The sequence below is a fragment of the Lissotriton vulgaris genome, chromosome 7 (genome assembly GCF_964263255.1).
Source record: "Lissotriton vulgaris chromosome 7, aLisVul1.2, whole genome shotgun sequence".
Taxonomy (NCBI): Eukaryota; Metazoa; Chordata; class Amphibia; order Caudata; family Salamandridae; genus Lissotriton; species Lissotriton vulgaris.
The window spans coordinates 362,225,491-362,246,165 of NC_141695.1; the positions used below are offsets into that span (position 1 = coordinate 362,225,491).

At 47.3% G+C, this 20,675-nt stretch overlaps 1 protein-coding gene across 3 annotated transcripts in view; it reads right to left on the reverse strand.

The window, feature by feature from the left end:
* The window catches only part of LOC147701646 (osteoclast-associated immunoglobulin-like receptor), a 909,258-nt gene extending 898,370 nt beyond the window's left edge, over window positions 1–10,888 (reverse strand). For 2 of the 3 annotated variants that reach the window (XM_086930268.1, XM_086930266.1), the window contains exon 1: window positions 10,748–10,858. In XM_086930268.1, coding sequence (XP_086786394.1) covers window positions 10,748–10,793 — 46 coding nt within the window. In that variant the 5' untranslated portion in view covers window positions 10,794–10,858. Of the gene's footprint in view, window positions 1–10,747 lie in introns of all 3 variants that reach the window. The other variant, XM_086930267.1, reaches the window with a different exon arrangement.
* Window positions 10,889–20,675: the final 9,787 nt, after the last annotated feature.

Sequence of the window (20,675 nt, forward strand, 5' to 3'; positions counted from 1 at the left end):
GTTTTGTAGTGGGATTATAGCTAAAAATGTATTGTATGTGTGGTAGTTCAAAGATTTACTGAATCTAAATAGAACACGGTCATAAATTAGGAAATTATCAGTATAAAGGCAGACTTTCGAGGATTGGTCCCAGTTCGTGAAACCTGTAATATTAGGGATGAGTTTTCTTTCTGCTGCATGGTAATGGGCATTATGAGTATCTGGAGAATCCCATGCAGAAATGAGGCTTATTGTGCAGAGTCCCACGCGGTTTTACACAATATTTCACCCAGGGAACACTTCCTGGCAGCAGGTGCAAACTGTCGGTGGAATAACACATTATAGCGGTGTTCACGAAGGTCTAGGAAAGCATTGTAACTTCGTGCTGTTTTTCACGTCAGAGCGTGAGTCTGAATTCTCTGGGTTTTGTGGCAACTTCCGTTTCAGAGATCCTGATGTTTAACACAAAAAAAAATGCTTCTGCAAAACTTATGCTTCATATTAGTTCTTTTGGGGGGGGGGGGGGAGGGCGGTATCCGACCAACGGGAGGCCTGCCTCCCCCGGGGATTTTTGGGCCAGTGGTGCAGCCTGGAGCCCAATTGGGCTTTTTGGGCTACTTTTGGGCTGGGGGATATGTATACGGCCATTTTAGGTCACCAGCCACAATTTCGGTGGGGTGACAAGGCAGCCGGCCAGGGGGTTAGATAGGGTGAGCAAATGTTGTTTGTTCAGGCGGTAAATTATGTCTGTCTGAACGGCTTGGCGTTTTGGCTGCAGCGACGACTAATCGGGTGCTGTGTAATGCTCCCCACTTGTAGCCAGCGCAGACGATGCCTACTCGAGGAGGAAATCACCTTACCCTTCACTCGCCTAATTCTCCCCCGCGGCGAAGGGAGCTCCGGGCTCACTGTGTGCTAGCGCTTTCGCGGGCCGAGGCATGCGGTCCCACAGGCGAGCGCCTCCCGTGGGAATATATATTACTGTGGGCTGCGAGTGATCGCGGCCTGCGCTTCCCCGATAAGTGTCTCTTTTCCCCGGGAGCCTTATCTGCTTTCATCGGCGCCGGGTTGGGAGGGTAATGCAGGGAGGGTGTTTTTGGGATTCCTTATGCCTGGGAAGGCGCGGATACCGATGCGGCCGCTGCCTCTGTTTATTCCCCGTGGTGGGTTTGGGTCTCGACTGTGGCGTGGGGCGTACTGTGATTTGGGCACATCACTTCATCTCCTTGTGCCTCACACATGCATGGGTCCTCCTGTAATGCAACTGGAGCTATGTAAGATGCTCTGATACCCGATTCAGGTCCAGTTCGTGCTGTATAATTAGCTAGTGAAAAAAATGCCATCTAGTACTGAGTCTACCCACGGTCCCACGCCCCCCCAGTCTTACACATTGTGGGGTGAAGGATGGGCTCGGCCTGGGCCGGCAGAGCGACGGGGAGGAGGGAGGGGGGGGAATCTAAGCTGTCCCTGTAGGCTGGCGGTGGAGGAACGCGCGGGCAAGATGGGGGGAGGCGTCAGTGTGGGGGTTGGGTCGGGTTTCGGGGGTGCTGGACGCGAGGTCGGGTGGACTCTACTGGGAAGCCGGCCATCTGTTGTTTTTGCAGGTTTGGGGCGGGTAGCGGTTGGGTTCTGGTGGGGCTACCCAGGGGTGATAGGGACAGATAGAAGGATTAACCCCGGTATGCCAGACTCCGCTTTTCCTTTGCAGGGGCGACAGGCGTGGTACTCAGGTGAGTTTCATGCGGCTCCGCCCACCGAGAGGATGGGCGAGCTATGCCTTGTGTGGGCAACCAGACCACAGTGAGGGACTTGCAAGAGTGAGGCGCGGTACTCGGGTGAGTTTCATGCAGCTCCGCCCCACCAAGAGGATGGGCAGGCTATGCCTTGTGCGAGCAACTGGACCCCAGCGAGGGACTTGAAAGAGTGTTGCATGGAGCAGGCTGGAGTCCCTGGGGACAGCCCCTGTGCGGTTGGATAATGGCCTGTCCGGCCCATTGATGTGGGGGATAACGGGCTGTCCGGCCCATTGATGTGGGGATTACGGGCTGGAGTCCGTGGAGGACGGCCCTTGGCTGTGAGATTACGGGCTGGAGTCTGCGAAGAACAGCCATTGGCTGTGGGATTACGGGCTGGAGGCTGCAGAGGATGGCCCATTGCTGTGGGGAGTACGGGCTGGAGTCCGCGGAGGACAGCCCATTGCTGTGGGGATTACGGGCTGGAGTCCGTGGAGGGCGGCCCACTGCTTTGGAGATTACGGGCTGGAGTCCACGGAGGACGCCCCATTGCTGTTGGGATCACGGGCTGGAGTCCAAGTAGGACGGATCATGGCAGTGGGATTGTGTTGATGATGGGGAAGGGGGGTGTCACTAATGCTATGTTTAGTTTTGCAGAAAGATTAGGACAGATGGCGTGCATTGGCGGATGGAGTGGCGGCAGCACCCCCCCCTTCACCACTGGTAAGGCGGCGGACTCCAGGCAGGATGCCGACCGTGGCGCCAGGTAAAGTTGGCTTTTGAAAGGAACTACGGAAAGCCGTGCTGGCCTGGGTGAGAACTTGACTTACAGGGGGGATGACAACGCCCTGGGGGGCCACCTTACGCTGGCCATCGCAGAGCAGATCTGGACAGGCGATTGTGTGGGTGCGCCGAAGGAGCGACATGGGAGCTTTCAGTGAAAAGGGGAGCACGGAAAAGGAGTGTGTGCTTGTCAAGAGACCGTGGGTGGCCATGGCATTGAGGACTGGTCGGCTGCCTTCTTGAGCTACGGCGGAGTATACTGTGAACATATCCAGATTGGCCCGTTGTTTTATTGAAATCCATGGACGTGGTCCGAAGGGCCACGGTACAGTGCGGGGGCTCTGAGTATTCGCACTAGGAGGAGGAGTTCTGGGTGTGGGTAGGTTGGGGCCCGGACGCTGAGCGGTGGGGATTGGTACCGATTTATACCAGCCGATAATGGGTGGGGGGTGGTGTTTGAACAGCTGCCGCTAATCTGTCGTCTCCTTTGGGAACCGCCCCACCCACGGGGGGCTTGAGGTATGCAGCAAATAGCACAGGGTGTGGGTGGGGAGCATGCGGGGGTTCCACTGAAGGTGCGTCGGCCGGACATTACTGCGAGTTTAGGCATGAAGGATCTGGGTGCTTTGGCAGTCACCCCTGGTGCGCTGCTATGGGACAGTTTATCGGGCGGGATGATGGGCTGAGCAGATGGTCCAGTGGTAACAGACAGGGGCTCTCATTGCTTTCCAAACAGGGCCAGCAGCATACCCCCTGGGGAGCAGGGGTGACGGCAGAGCTCAGGGGTATCTGGGGAAAGAAAAGAAAAGAAAAAAAAAGAAGAAAAAAAAAAGGTTCCAGGGCCTGGGGAACGATTGTTGGCATCTTATCTACAGACTGTAGACACAGGCTCTTGCGTGGGGCTTAAGGAGGGTTTTAGGCTCGACTGAGACGGTTCGGGCCGCTAGGTGGGCCGATGATTTGCGAACCGCTCAATTCCACAATGGGGGTGGTGCCAAAACAAAGACCCGGGCAATATAATTTCCACAATTTGGGTGGTGCCAAAGAAAGACACGAGCAATGTAGGGTGATCCCACTCCTCTCCTGGTGGGACAGGCATACAGTTGGAGGTTCAGTCTTTACAGACAAATCATTGCCGCGGGATGCTCCATCTCCTGTGCACTATTTGAGCATTCTCGCTTGTTTCCGGTGTGGGGTTTGTTCATGGCGCACTGGGACAGGGATGGTGCACACTGCCTGGAGGATTTTTCCTGGGCGGACAGCCCGGTTCTGCGGACTGTCGGCAGCAACTGACAAGTTTTTAGAGCTCACGGGTTACATGGGGGTACCTCTGGCATCACAGTGGACACAAGGTCCCGGTACAGTGTTGTCAAATATTGGTATTGAGTTGGTGGTGGGGGTAATAGAAGCCCGCTTGTAGATTGACAAACAACTGCACATGATGATGTGGGTCGATTACTGATGGGCGTAATTTTACTATGTGTCCCCTTGCAGGTATATCTCTATGATGCCCATGGTACTGCTTGTATAGGTTCTTGCGGAACCCCCCCCCCCCAAAAAAAAAGAAGAAGAGGAAATATGATGTGTGTCGATGGGTTGCTGGCCACACAGGAGGTAACAGTTAGGGTGGTGGGTGGTGGTATGGTTTCTTAGGACGTTGGGGAGGGTGCCGTGGCAGATTTGATGATGCTCCATCCTTGCGGGCTTTTGTCGGCCGGAACTAAGTTGGGACTTGCGCAGGTGGTGCACATTTCTGAGGACGTCACGATCTCTGCAACAGCGGCTGAGGCGGGAGGCTTTGGGTCCTACTGGTAGGGGAAGGGGGCTCTGGAGAATGGCCGCAACCCTGGAAGAACGGGAAGAAGGGTTGTTTGCCTTTCGGGAACGCGTTCCACTGCTGGCGGCCGCAACAGTATGGGTCCGGGAGTTGGCACTTGGGAAGGTGATCTTAAGACTGGTCAACATGGAGGAGGAGCCAAGATGGCGACTGGTGAAGACGCGTAGGCTCCCGGCTCCGGCAGCTCCCTGTCCTCCGCACTGATATCCTGCCTCGTATCCTGACTTCTCCGACGGCGGACGGTGCGCCCAGCTGTGCTGACTTCATTCCTTTTTCCCGGACCTCCCAACTCGCCCGGCGGCCGGAGCTACGCGATAATCGTAGTCGAGCCCTGACCCCAGAACCACGCCGCTGGCCGTCCCCGTTCCTGGTGGGCTGTGGGGCGGCAGTCTTGCTCGCGACCCGCTGACTCTGTGGAGGTGGCCATCTCCCCCCGGATCGAGCGCCTGATTGGGAGGCCTGCAGAGGATTGCCGCACACGGAGCTCTGTGGTCAAACTGCTCCTCAAGATGCCTCGTGAGTAATGCGCCTTTGTCTGTGTCCGGCGGTGGAGGACAAAGAAGGCACGGCCATTTTGGGGCAACGGCGGATCCTTGCTACTTTGTCCCGGTGTGACGGCCGGTAGTACTACAGCCCCCAGCCTCGGCAGTCCGACCTTCCTCGGCTCTACTGGCTTGGAGTCCTGTGTTGTGGACCGCTCGCGCTACACTCGCTTTGTAGCTGGCTCTGTGTTCCGCACACCGGAATGGGATCGATTGCCTCAGAGTATGGGGGGGCGCGCATATCCCTGTCTGCGGGTTGTGTCGCCCGACGAGCACTGGAAGCCGGTATGCTCACTCCCCCCCTGGACCACGACTGTGGGCAGCTCCGACCACCGCTCTCCTACAGGGATATTCTGACCGCCCTGACTAGCCTCCGTGTGGAAATGTGCTCGAGCTTTAGAGCGCTGGGTGACTGTTTCGATGAGATGGCATCCGACCTACGTGGCGATCGTAATGTGGAGGGCAAGTCCAATCTGGCCCCATTTTCAACCGAACCGACGAGGGATACAGGGCCTTTCATCTCTGACAGTGCATTCGTGACTGCCTCTGCCTCTAAGGACGCCTGCCATGAGCCGACCGGAGCATTTGCCTGTGCTACGTTGTATCCCTTGTCTCCAGGATTGGTTGATAAGCCGCCTGCAACAGTGTTACGGCCTCGTGCCCGAGTCTTGTCATTGTTGCCTTTGCCCTGTGACCCGGAGGCCCTGTGTTTTCCCGATGGCCCATGGAACTGGATTGCGACGAGGACAGGATTTATTGGTGACGTTCACTGGCCATTTTGTGTTATTGGGTTACTCTCCCTTGATGTGCGGCCATGTTGGTTCTTTGTCCTGGTGGGGGCGGGCCTTCTTCATGTGCTTCTTTCCTGGGAATGTCCGAGGTCGGGTCAGGGCTAGATTCTACTTGTACTGCCGATCGCTGGGCGGGTGAGACCGGGACTGGAAGTTGTATAACCTTACTTAAGTCACACAAGTTACACTGTTTTTCCCTAGTTGCTTTTCTATTAATAATTGGGTTTCAATGACTGCAAATTGTATGGGGACTTTGTTGCTGGCTGGGGTAATGGGAATGACTCGTTTGGCTCCTCCTCCCGCTTCACTAGGGGGGGGTTCTTTGGAGGGCTGCAGATTAGGGTGGCCTTTTCTCGCTCTCTGTATTTCATGGTACCGTTTTATTAATTTTTCTTTTTCTCTCTTCTTCCTTTTGCTTGAACTATATTTCGGGTTCTTTATGGGGCGACAGGCACATTGTCGGGGGGGGTAGGCCGTAGCCTCCGCGTTGGTGCAGGGTGGGGGGGTAGATTTTAGTTTCCATGTTTTAGTTACTATGGGCCTTTTTTCTTCTTTTCCTGCGCTTTCTATTCCTGTTTTCTTTTCTGGGTCTGCAACGGAGGATGGCTGGGAGTGGGTGGCACGGGGCGCGGCACGAGATTCACTGTTGCTGTCCGCTTTGTCTTTCCTATTGTTTTGTCGCCTTGATGGAAGTTTTACGTAAATTGATATTATTCTATTGTTGCCTACTCATGTGGACTTACAGTGTGGACTCGGATATTCTTTGTATCAATCCTTTATTGTTTTTATTTCATCAAAAATTTTTTAAATTTGACCTCACTGATCCTTCTCCCAGGCGGCATGTCCTTTCCAGTGTAACTGCTCTTAATTGTTGTTGTATAACATGATGCCGTCGGGAGGCCGTAAAGTTGACATCTGTGCTCCTTTATGTCGTGGCCGGCCGGATGGTTGTAGGCCAGTATTTGTAATTCTGTAATATGCACAATAAAGGTCTCCAAAAATTAAAAAAAAAAAAAAAAAAAGACTGGTCAACATGTCAGTAGTACAGGGGTGAATAGACAATCACACAGGGAGGCCCGGGTGTCGAAGTTACCAGATTTTTGTGCGGAGAGGTTTGGACCATGGCCTTTGGTTTCAGGCCAGGCATGGGCCGGGTGGTCACTGAAGTTGCGGGCGCTTCGGCTCGCTCATCGTGGCAGAGGTGGCATATGCTGGTCACGGAGGCGAACAAGGGCAGGACGCCAGTTCCTGCAGGGATGTGGTATGTTGGGGACGGAGGGTTATGCAGTGAGTTTTGGGGGCAAGGGAGAAGGGAGGAACAGGTGGGGGCAGTTTATGTTGTCAATGATTGACAGTGGTCGGTCTACGGTATCTGTGGCAGGTATGTGGTTGGGCATAACATTCAGGGGCAAATCCTGTTGGAGTTAAGTGTTTTCGGGGGGAGATTGCGGCAGGGCTTATGGACGGTTGGGTGCGTGAATGGCCCGGTGGCCCCCAGATTGTCAGCCGGGCTGCTGGCCGGCTTTATCGGACCCTGCAGCAGATTATTCCGGGACGTGGAAGAAGGGGTGTTGTTTGTTACGTTGAGGTCAGGGATGTGCTTCGGGGCATTTCAGGTTTCGGATTTGCAGGGGGTGAAAGGGGGGAGGTTGAGCTGACGGATGGGGGGTGGAGGCTCGACCAATTGGAAGGGGTAGCATGGCACTATTTTCTTGGTCTCACATATGTGTCTTTCCAGGTGCAGTGGCGGGCCTGCTGTGGTGGACTTCTCCATCTGGATCAGGGTACGTTCCTTTGTAACAGGGGCGTGCACTGTGAATTTTTCTAGGGGAAAGGCTTGAATTTGGGTTTGGTCTCACTGTTGTTTCATTGCTCTTGGCATGGTACGGGCAAGCTGTTTCTTATGTTACGCAGAATGGTTGAAGGGGACATTCGTCCCAATGTTTTGCTTATTCATGTGGGGGGACATGACTTGGGTCAGTGTACGGGTTGGCACTGTTCCCTCAAAGAAGAAGGCTCTAGTGGGCAGCAGGGGTCAGGTTTGTTCAGTTATATGAACAGAACGCAGAGCACAAGGGCAGTGGAGGGGGGCAGAGTGGCCAGAAGGTCTAGATGAGGCCAGGAGGTGGAGTAACAGGCCTTGGTGACGAGAGGGCGTAGGGAGAGTGGAACGTCCGGAGCGTAAGTAGAATGCTGTTCATTTCATAGGAAGGACAGGGGCACATTTGTCACTTTCTGGACTGGAGTGAGAATGCAGGCAACTCAGGCAGGGCTGGATAGGGCACTGGACATATGGAAAAAAAAAATAATAATAATACATACAGAGGGTGCTTACATAGTTGGGGGGTCAGAAAAGTCTGGGGCCAGAATTTTCTGAGTGGCATTCTCCTTAGTAATAGTTGGTAGATCTGTTTACAGTTTAAGTTTATTTGTTGGAAAATGGCACTCCAGGTACACGCAGGAAGGGGAAGTAACATAGGAAGGTAACGTAGATAGTTACTTTAGGAAATGATAAGATGTTACACGTTTTAGGAGTTTGCAGGGAAGACAAAATTGGGGGTTTATAAATGTTATAAATGGTTGCAAAGGGGGAAACTTTAGGGGAGGGGCGGGGGTAAGGCAGGAAGTAAATATTTAGTGAAGTTTAGATTTGTACGGCACAAGCCAAGGATATTTGTTGTAAGGTGCACCTGTCTTCAATAAAGCTGCCTTTTTCACACTTAACAAGCTGGTTGTGGTCTGTGCAGCACCACCGTTTGGCTCAAAAAACAGTTTGGCTATGATTCTGAGTAGCCTAAGCCTAAGCAACTGCATCACAATTTCCCCGCCCGAACTAAGCGATTTCTAGACAAATCTGGAATTAAGGGCCACTCTGACTCACTCCTTTGTGGTTTCTCCTTCATGATGACGTTGTCTATAGGACAGTTCTGCAACATTTAAACAAGCTGAGAAAACGTCTGCAGACATGGACAAGCGTGGAGTCATGATACAAAGAACCAATCAGCAGGCACTGCACTCTGCAGGTCATGCATGATTGACTGGGATCTATTTGCATGTAAATTGTCTTGCTATGCAGAGAAAAGACTACATGTGGAAAAGAGAAGGGAAACCACGAAAGTCTACAGTCTCCACAAACTTTGTGATTAAAACCATCTTTAGACACACCTAGTTATCCAAGGTCATGCATGCAACAGCAGCCCCAGGTTCCGGGTAGGATCCGGCCCTAACATTGGGGTCATTGGCAGCTCTGACAGGAAAAAAACAGTGATGCTGAGGTAGATCCTTTGCCCTGAAGGCTTTCCAAAGAATGTCCTTGAATCAGACCTCAAACTCATCTCTGACCATCACAAATGTAAAAGACACTCAAAGCGTTCCCCTTCCTGGCAGCCTTGATCAAGTAAGCAGTCTACTGACAAGCGGATGAGCAGCAGGGATCAGTATTTCAGCAGTGCTTTGAGGTTGCCCTTTGAATGTATAAGCACTATGGAAAGTTGAAAGTAGCATAAGGCGGCAGCCTGTGTCCCAGTCTCTTTGGCACTGTAATAAGCATTATTAATAAATACTGAAGGACTGGACATGCATGCACTACAATGCAGCTTTACATTAGCAGACACTTGCATGATGTACATGATGCTGTCCCTCATTTAGAAATAGATTCATCAAGATATTGTACTTTCGCATTACAAAGGCTTCATAAATTATTTACCTTCGAGCGCAAAACTTTTCTTGCACTGAAACATTTCCCTTGAAGTAGCGCAAAATGCGCTTTGCGTTGCTTTACAGTACTTTGCATTAAGGGGGTGTTCAATGGCTGGTACTTGGGCTTTCTAAAGCTACCACCCATGTTTTTTGAGCCATAGCTACAAAGATTGTTAGACCAGGCTTAGTGTCAAAATGTAACGCTTCCCTGAGGCAAGCACAAAACAGGGGACCTGTTTTACATTCTTGAAGCATTGCCCCCAGTTTACTTGTTCTACAATGTACAGCACGCATCCTATGTTTAAACATTTTTCAGTTAATCTGAGTATAAAACGTGTGATAGATACTGCAGACATATCTTTGTAATATGGCACAAAGGTATGTACCTGGCCTTAGGCAGCCTGCTTGACAGCCAGATCTGAGGAGCAGTGACAACATATCTCAGTAGAGGTGGATCTGGTTGCTCTCTAGACTCTTACTCTAGCTCAACGCAGCACTGAAACTTTGGGAGCTGCGCTGCATTGTGATATTTTTGTAAATCTTCCCCTTAGTTCTAATGAAATACTTGAAGTGGAAGCACAGAACGTGTACTAAAATCTCAAGATTACTGAGAACACCCTTCAAAGGAATGGAGTCTGTCACTCAAATTGATCAAGCCATCTTTACATTGTTATAAACAAGTTGACTCAGTGAGTGAACCACTAGCCGCCGGCTTGAGATGTGTACATAACGACTCACCATCTCAGGGCAGTATTATTAGTTGGCTCCTAACACTGTTTGGGCTGAAACTGGCGTTTTTGCCTAACTCTGAATATTTTGAGGCAAGTAGGAATAATGCATTGGTTTCTATGGACAAACCATCAGGGTCAAACCCAGAAGGGTCAAAGCCAGAGCTGTTTGTCCCAGGAAAAGGCTGCAATCACAGGATGACATGCGGAAATCTGCATGTTATGACCCATTTCCAAAGTGTACCACAGGAGATTAATTTGTGATCCCTCTGCAATACTCAACCTGGAGCACCGATACCGCCACTATTAGCCCAAGAGCTGTTAATTGAGTATAATCACATTGGATATTAGTAACACCTGGTATTTTTGACCCTAGAAACGAAACAGAAAACTTGTAGAATAACGTACGTTATAAAAAATAATTATAACATTTCATGCTTTTTCAACTGAGCCATTCATTTCGAGAATAAGAATGAAAGCAAATGGTATTTCAAAAGTAGTCATAAACTAACTAATTAAGGATAGCGGGGGTAGCAGGTACTACACGTCATGGCTCGCCGTATGGTACCCCTTGCACCGCCCTTGCCGCCCTGGCATCAGGGATATCGGCAGGCGTGAGAAGGCAATAAGTAAAGAAGGTAAGCCGGATACTTACAGCTAAAGAAGAGGCAGGTGGTGAACGCGGGCGCCATGTTGAACATTGTGTGCCGCCTCTGTCACCGGCAGACCTCAGTAACCATCGAAGCTCCTCTGAAGCAACAGTGAAGATCTGGAGACTGGAGAGCTGCATTTTCTCAAAACTAATGACTCACTTCCCATTCTAAAACCACCCCTCCCCTCGAACACTTTCACAACAATCTCGCATGCATATTTGAAGCACAGTCAGCTCAGATGATTTCAAGAGAAAATAAAGCGGAAGGAAGTGGGGGGGTCAATGTGATTGGCTTTCGTACCTGACACACAGCAAACATTCTACATTCTTACAATGTTTATTTCCAAATCTACACGAAAACCTGAAAAGTAGGAAAGGAGCAACACTCTAGGACTGTGTGTTGCAGGAGCAACATCAACAAGTCAAGAAGCGTTCTGGCCTTGGGCTAAAATTTCCTTTGTCTTCTTTGCTTTCCTCTTGCTTGAAGAAAAAAGGCAGGAAAGAAAGAAGGTAAGAAAGGAACGAAGGAAGAATAGAAAGAAGGAAAAAAGAGAAAGAAAGAAGGCAAGATAAAAGGAAGCCAGGAAGGTTAAAAAGAATCTTCATGCTCTTTAGACATTATCTAACATCCCTTATTTTGCTTTGGCCTAGGCCATGCCTACAAATTTGTCTTAATGAATGAAATGAATGAATGAATGAATGAATTCATTCATTCATTCATTCATTTTATGCAAGTGAGGTTGGGGAACTGAGCCAGGGCACTCTGGACAATGTCACACTAGCTATAGTTTACTTGCAACAGAAATGTAATCATCAGATTACTGATCCATCATCTTCAGACCGCGAATCAATGATCTGCATTGTCAATATTTACTTCAACAGGTGTCCCGCTCCCAACGCAAAGCTGAACCAAGAACCTCCCTAAGGGGTGGGTAGAGGTTGAGAGAATCCAGTGTCCAAAGATTACTAGTACGAATTATGTATCTGCTTCTTCTTACTAGTCATTACTGCAGAGATACTGTGGCAGTTTTCTTCACTTGATTAGGCTGATCAATAAAAACATGTCATTAAAGAGTAAACCTGCCAATGTAATTGAGGGTACTTCAACTGGATACACACACACATGAAATGTTTGCGGCTCAGAAATAGTGGAACTAGGACCTAAGCCAATAGCTGTCTCTCCCATTCAACAAGCAGAAGAATGTAGACGTTGAGGAGTAGGCAGGCTGATGTGACCATCAAACTCTTACAGAAAGAGGGCTCTTTCTACCACGGAAGTGCCACCTCCAGGCGGCCCACTTCACCTTCTCTAAAACCTCATTGACTATTATCACCATAAGGTACATGAAATAAGGCCCTGGAATACAGCAAGATAGGAAAGCAATAATCCAACTCTGATTAAAGAAAGTAAACTGAACAATCCAGGTATAGAATTTATAGAGCAGGGCCAATATCCCCCTCCGAATAACATCTTGTTGCCCTTATGCGATTATCTACTATGCCACGTTATTGTTGACTGGCCTTGTGATGCGGACACAATTTTACAGCATATAAATATTAGGAGCTAGAAATAAAAGGTAGCAAGACTCTAGGATGAGTCCTGTCATCATGACCTTTCATCCGCAGCTACAGGGAAACTCCCTCCTACTGTCTCCACCTGGGTTCCTTCACCCATGAGATGTAAGACATAACAAGCAGTGGTATAGAAAAAGAGAAACACAAAGGGACCTGAGCCCTGGCAGGCTGAATTTTCGGACAATAGAGATACACATCAAGACAACAAGAGGTACCTTGCCTGCCACCATATTTGTCAAATGAAGACAAATGTACAACCTCCCTGGATGCTGTTACTGTTTGGACTCTGTACAATGAGACCCATCTAACCAAGCCCCAGTGCATGTCCCCTGACCCCTACAAGCTTGTAGAACTGGTTAAAATCCTTGACTGTTACATTTCTCTTAAGGTACATCCCTTCTACATGGTATCCCGTGTCCCCAAAGCCTTTAAGTTAAAGAGAGGCTGCACTTATTATGCCGTCAAAGCATGATTCTAGGTCTACCACAGAAGCCTAGTTGAGCCGTTTAAAAACTGTAATTTCAACCTGGCAAAGTCACTCTTATATAATTAATCATAGGAAGCACAATTTGTTTTGGAGTTTGCATTGACAAGTGCACACTTTTGCAGTATTGGGTTGAAGGCGAGATAGTGGCACTCAAACACTCATATAATAAAAAATGGTTCTTTGAACATAGTTGATCACATTAGACTACATTAAATACTAAATATATTCATCCTGTCTTCCTACTTTGTTTTCAGTTGCCCCGAGGAAGGAATCATCTGATTCGGAAATGCATTGGGCGTAAATCACACAAAGCAAACAATTTTGTACTGTAAAATGATTTTGCGAATGTTAAATGGCAGCATTGATGCCAATCTGTATTATGTTAAAAATAATTTCTGAGAAATTGTTGAAATTGATAATCAAATGCATACACTGGGTATTTTGATGAAGATTGTAAATGATTGATATTATAAATTCAACAGTAGTGCATTCTGCTCCACACACTCATTATTGTATGGTTCTATTCCTCTTCTTCCTTTCTTAATTCGACCTCCCGAAGACCGGTCATAAAAGGTACACAGAATAACAAACAACATTAAAATCCAAACTCATGAAAAAAATTACAATCACAGTGCAGGCAAAGACAATGGTTTGATTGAAGCAAAAATGGAAGTGCAGATGTACTGGATAGCAGCAGATATCAACCAGTAGTATTAAAATATGAAAATCAGACCTATGAAAGAGTTAGCAGCAACAATAAGTATTTTAGCAGCAATACAAATACAATAAATACAGGAGCTGTTAAAGTGCTTTGATATTAAAACAACATGCTCGTTCTCTTTGCTAAAGTGCACTTCAGAAAGCTTGCAACAGCGACACAAACATCACAGTCAAAAAATACAAAACCGCTTTACATTTAGAAAACGTATACCAGCGCAAAAGTGGTATTAAACATTTCCTAGTAAATGGAAGATAAAATTGACAAAAAAAGACAAAATGGAAAATAGTTTAGCTCCAATGTTCATCGCAAGGGTAAGTGGTAATAGTTTCAGGAAAATACTGGCCCAAAGGAAAGCATACCAACCAGCGAAAATACCCCAGCCTAAATCTGGTCAGTAAATTCCTTTTGTGAACATTATTTACATATAAAAGATACGGGGCAATAATGGAAGGTACTTGAATAAGGCAATAGTCTCTGACAATGGGTTTGAACACTTCAAACAGTTCCCTAGAGGATTCTTTGTGCTTTCAGAAGCTATCCAACACCCTCTGTCGGTCCCTTTGCCAATTGATTCTGGGTGCTCAAACAGAGAGACACAACAAAGTTCCATGAGGCAAGTTTTAATGTATTGTAGCCAAGGAACAGAAAAGCATTGGGAACAACGTAAACAGTCTCAAATAATTGCCCAGTTTAGTTCAGCTTCTTCATTTACCCAGATGGAACACCAGGTGGCTAAAGGTGCTGTAGTTATAATATATTGTACATAATCAAGACTTAGCTCCAAATGAAGAGAAAAATGCGGCAATAAGGGCAGAGATATACGACAAAATCTATTCTCCTCAGTCTGTATAGCATGCACACCCCTACATCCCCATATACCCATGCCATATGTTTAAATCGGTATACATTTACGATTATAGATCTCTAAAATTGTGGCAATGGGATTTTTTACCTATGGACATTTCAAGGGAGAAGGTTCTCCCAACTACTCGTCTGCATCGTATTATTCTATTTTTTATACAAGTGTGCCATGTGGAACCTTCCTCGAATTCCAGGCCTAAATACGGGAAGAACCTAACCCTCTCCAGCTTCTTGCCCTCCATGCTCAAACAACGGAATGTAGTATTTTTGGGGCCACAAATCATTTTATAGTTTGGCTGCAGCCCCAGGTCCTTCATTAAAACAGACATAACTGGCAACGAGTTTTTTTAGGCCATTTGCAGTCCTTGCCAGAAGTACTTCGTCATCTGCATGGAGTAGCGCTGGTATGGCCTTTTTCTCCACTTGCGGAACGTCAGCCCCAACTGAAATCAAAGTGTTCTCCAATTCATTAGTATAGAGGAGAAATAAGATTGAGGTAAGGATGCAACCTTGGCGCACCCCCGCTTGATATTAAACGGCTCTGAATACTCTCCGGCATTGCCATACCTCATTGAAGTGGAAAGATCGTGATGGACGAGCCTCAGAAAGGAGACCAGACCTGCTTCGACTCCCATGTTAGTTAAGATGTCCCACAACTTACAGTGTGAGACAAAGTCAAAAGCACTGGTCAGGTCCATGAAAGCCAGATGAGTGAAAGCCCCCTTTGCATATTTGAATTTGGCCAAAATAAGGTGGAGGTTAAGGCACTTTTCGATTGTGCCTAGCCCCTTCCTAAAGCCATACTGACGGGGGGAAAAAATGTGGTTGATGTTAATGCTGTCCATTAGGCGATCTAGCACAACTCTCCCAATGACTTTGATGGAAGAATCCAAAAGGGATATTAGTCGATAGCATTTGGGGTCGTGCGCATTTCCTTTTTAAAAAATAGGCACTATGACCGATGAGCGCCAAGACTTTGGCACTCCCTCACTACAAACTGAGTTAAAAATGGCAGTGAGTACCAGAGTCCAGAATGCTGGACCTTCCTTAAATAAATCCAATGGAATTCCATTGGGCCCTGGAACCTTCTTGCCTTTACTATTATCAATTGCCTTTCGGACTTCCTCTTCATTAGATTTTGACATAGTAAGTTCGATTGTACTGACGCCACAGTAGCACCAGAATCAATGGAATAGAAACCAACGTATTGCGTCACCCAAGTCTCAGATGATATATGGAAGGTTAGTGTATCACCTAATTCTATTCAAATCACTCTTTTGTCAGGCATAAACCTTCCGGTATAATAGTAGTTAGTCACCCCTAAGGTGAGTCTTGCCAGCCTTAAGAAAGGGTGCATAGTAATTAACAGTAAGACATATGTATTTATTGTTTTCAAATGTCCTCACAGTAAAAAGGACCTGGACCCTTGTTTCACTGTAGCAAAGGCTGGCTACCATAGAAAATACTGGGCTACTTTATTACACTTAAGATGGGCATTAGCTGGAAAAATACTTCAAATACAAATGTTTATAATTAAACTAAATCCATCTTAATGCTAATGTTGAATTTTGTCTAATGTTTTCAATAATAGTGACACTAGAAAATCACTATTTTTCTGCCTTAAGCCTCCAGTGGCCTTTTCAGAGTTAATCCTTAACTGTCATCTGGCAGCCTGCTGGTTCCCTGCAGGGAGGTGTGAATGGGTCCCAAGAAAGGAAACAAAAGGACATTGGGTGGGAGAAGGTGTAACCTTCTCCTGACATGATGGCCTGGGGATGTGGCCACCAACTACACAAGCTTCAAAAGGGTATCCTCTGTCACACGCAGATGTAACTCACACCTAGGCCTGCCCTTTCCATTGCCCAGGTAGTAAAGATGGCACCAATCCAAGCCTGGGGAAACCTGTTTCAAAAGTGGTTGGTAAAGGGAGTTTCTCGTCTCCCTAAACACACCTCAGGGGTGTGTCGAGAGCTCTTCCCAGGAGAAGGATGCTTCTGTCATGTTGCACTTTGGGAGAACAGTGAACTTGGGAATTGTTCAGAGCCAGTTCTCAGGAAATTATGTCAAAATAGGTAGGGTTCCCACTGGCCCAGAGTCTAAGTTTTCTCTCTGCCACAGTTTTCATAGAGAAGGAACTGCCATGAAAACCAAGGCAGAGAGGAAACTTGTATTATGCTTGGCGGGATCAAGGTGGTCCCACCAAGCATAGTGTTGCCTCAAGCCTGCGCACCACCGCCAGGAATCTGTGATCCCTAGCAGTTGCAGTGATTGCATCGGTGCTATGGCAGTCTGACTGCCCAACTTCTAATGGGGCGGTTGACCACCGATGGCTGGACCTCCATCGCAGGGCCACTGTGAATCAAGTGGTTTGTGGACCGCCAGATTCATAATCAGGCACCAAGTCTCCATGGAATGAAAAAAAAAATGTAGTGACTTAGCTGCAAGATTTAGATAACAAGGGGCTGATTACGATAGCCTGAGAACTGCCACCATCAGCCGGTCAGTGTTGATCACCCCGCCAATCGTAAGGGCCGATGGTGGTCAGATCGGTGGTGGTTGAAAACCGCGACCACCATGGTTCCGACTGTCGGTTTGAATCCGACCACCAGTCGAACCGCTCGCATAGCTCAGAATGGCAGAGGTGTCTGTTAGGCATCGCCGGTCAGATTAGGATATCAATCCACGCCAGCCTTTCTTGGTGGTTCAACCGCCATGAAAAGGCTGGCAGGGTTGGACATTGGGGGCCTGTAGCGGGCCCCCTTCCCCTTGGACCTTTACTTTGGGTTTCGGGGGCACTCATGGTTCTCCACTACATATCCCTGTACCAAGTGACAGTAACTGCATGGTGCCTTTGTCATGTAGTACAGAGATGGGTACAACGTCCCTTTTTAACACTGCTGTGGGTGCTGCAGCCAGCAGCACCTGCTGAAATGTTAAAGGTGGGTGATGTGACTGTCACCATGTTGGTCCCATACTAACTCTTATTGTGGGCCTGCCACACGGTTGGCAGGCAGCCCCAGATAGGAGATGATGGCGGATGAATTGAAGTACGTCGGTCATCGTAATGAGGCCCTAATGGCCTGGATATGACTTTGGCAGTGTGGCAATAGGCCACCATGCCAGTGCCCCACTGCCACAACTCCAAAGCTGTCAACCAACCGCATGCCAGATTAGGAGTTTTCTCCTGGTCTGGCGGGTGGTGCTTTGGCAGTCCCAGGCGGGGAGCCTTAGAAAGGCACTACAATGGGAACGCCAAGGCACATTCCTGCATGACCGAAATGCACATTATTGTACATTTTGTTCCAAGCAGTAACATGGGGTTCTATACAGATAGGTGGGCATACCATGTGCCCCCCTGCATACACTACAGTGCATAGAGGCAACAGGGGGCTCTGTAGGTCACCCTTAGTTTAATGGTGGGCTCACTGCCATGAAAAGGAGGGCAGTGAGGAAACTCATAATATATTTGGTGGTGCAGCCGCTGCACCACCAGCATATTATAGCCTCTGACCACTGCGCCATAGCCACAGGATCAAGCATCCTGGCGGTAGCAGCAGTCCTGTGGCGGTTCCTCCACTGTAGTCTTAATACCAAGGGTAGACTGTCAGTCTGGCGGTCCAAGGACCTCCACCACAAGGTCGTTAATAGGCCCTAACTCTTCCCTAGGCATTGTGCCTGGATGTTGCAAAATTCTGACACTTACAGATATGTATGTAAATAGTCACTTGAATTCGCTAGTGGTTTGCTGCGGGTACATTAATTGATAGAAACCCAGGCTGGTCATGTTGATAAACGTCAATTGCAAGTGAGAATTACAATGGTTGTAACCCTAATATTTAAAACGTGCCCTCTACTCAGAAGTGAGAAGATGTATTGTTTCATGAGAAGGAGGGCAGCGGAAAAGTTATCTGAATAATTTTGGAGGATGGTAGGCTGCGGTGCATACTAGACATTTTGTTAAACAAGTAATGGACATGGAGAGCATGTGCTCAATGGAACTGTAATTCGGCTCTTGTAGCCCCTTGATAGTTTTTTAATTTTTAATTTTATTTTATGCGTTTTTATATTGTGCAGACTTTACCCGAAGGTGTCAGAGCGCTTCACAATAGGAACAGTAATGATAAATGAGGAGAAAATTACAAGTGAACAAATTACAAAAGCAAACATTATGTTACATGAGGGCAATAGTGACAATTGTGAGCAAACAAAATACACGAGGTAGCAAACGGTACATTACAGGAGAAAAAAGTGACATGTGTGCAAGTTACAAAAGCATACAAAGTACAAGTAGAGGTATAATACTGCAATAAATGGCATACATGCAAAACACAAGAACAAACGTTACATAGGCAATGGTGGCACTTGTGCAAGTATGAAAAGCAAACAAAATGCAAGAGGTAGCAAACAATACGTTACAAGAGAAAAGTGACGTGTGCATGTTACAAAAGAGTACAAAATACAGGTAGAAGGATAATACTGCAATAAATTACAGACAATCAAATCACAAGAACACGCTGGGAAGGCAGTTCCATAGTCATGGAGAATATAATTTCCTATAATGGAAGGACTTCCTTCAGATAATAGAGAGGGCGTGAATTAAATTTGGAAGTGTCTTTGAAGGAGGAGATCTTTGAGGTCAGTTTTGAAGGCCTAGAAAGAGGTGGTGGTCCGGAGCTGAGGCGGAAGTGAGTTCCAGATTCTCACCGCATTGCCTCAAAAGGATTGGGCCATCGATCTTTCCTTCTTGTTAGTGGGGGGTTCAAGCAGTACATGTTCCGCATTACGTGATGGTCTAGAACCTTCAGAGAGTTTCAGTTTATTCGCCAGGTAGCGAGGAGACTAGGAGTGCAAGGCTTTGTGGGTGATACAGAAAGTCTTGTAGATAGATCTTGCCTCGATGGGAAGCCAGTGGAGGGTGGATAAAATGGGAGTGATGTGGTCGCTACTTTTGGCCCCATATATGAAACGAGCTACTGAATGGAGAGCAGATTTAAGGTGGGACAGGTGGGATTTGTGGAGGCCCGTAAGAAGAGAATTGTAGTAGTCCAGTCTGGAGATGACCAGCGATTGAACCAGGGTTTTAAGCTCTTGCTCTGGGAAGAATAGACGAATCCCCCAAAGAAGGCGCAGTTGGTATCGAGCAGACTTAACGATGGAATTGATGTAGGAGATTAGATTGAGTTTTTGTCAAGTATGACACCAACGGATTTTGCGATGTCGACAATGATGGGTTGATTGTTAAGTAGATTTATCTGATCCATCCATGACTGAACCGAGGGAGAAGAAAGTGGGGAGGAGAGGAGGAGGAATTCAGTTTTGGAGGGATTCAGAATCAGTTGATGAGTTAACATCCAGTTTTGAATGGAGTCGAGAGTAGAGCTTAGGATGGAGAGATCGTGAGTGGAGGCAACCTTGAGGTAGATTTGAGTGTCGTCTGCATAGAGATGATAGTGTATCCCGGATTTACTTAGGAGATTTCCCAGTGGTTCTAAATAGAGATTGAACATTGTGGGTGCAAGTATAGAGCCTTGAGGAACACCTTGACCTACCACCAAAGGAGATGAAAGACTGTTCGCTATTTTGATCATTTGGGATCTATCAGGTTAATGGGATAAAGATTGGATCAGATGAAGAGTCATTTGAGGATGTTTTAAAAAGATTTTTTTTTATTCGTTTTTGATTTTTATTATATATAAGGAAAATAATTTGAAACCCGGAAACAACAGTTCAGATCGTACTGAGGATACATGTATGAAAATTTCAACCAAAGCAGCAATTGCAAAAAGGCTTCACTGTGCCAAGATAGTGTCAGGATGTTAATATCATTCATACTGCGACAGGAAGGCCTAATTCCATATGATTAAATCATGAATGCTTATAGACACTATCTGCAATAAAGAATAACAATTAAAAAAAAAAATCCATCCTGCCCACCCAACAGAACCCCCCTGCACCAATATGCGTAGCAACTTGCAGAATAAGATGGTTGGAGCGATAAACTCCATATAATGATCTACATACCATATACCTAATAATACATTGGGTATTTAGTTGAAAATGGTAGATGGAAGAGGAGGACAATGCTCAGTCGAGGCAGGGTCTGTGGTCATGACTGCCGTTGCCATGGTTTTAGGGCAGCATGCAACATGCATTGCCAAAGTCAGTAGAACTCGCTTAGGCTAAAACTACTTGCTGGCTTTGGCAATGTGTTTTTACCATGTTGTACAGCAGTGCAGTTGCTGTGCAACATGGCTTAACATAAACAAAAAAAAGCAATGGCAAAGGCA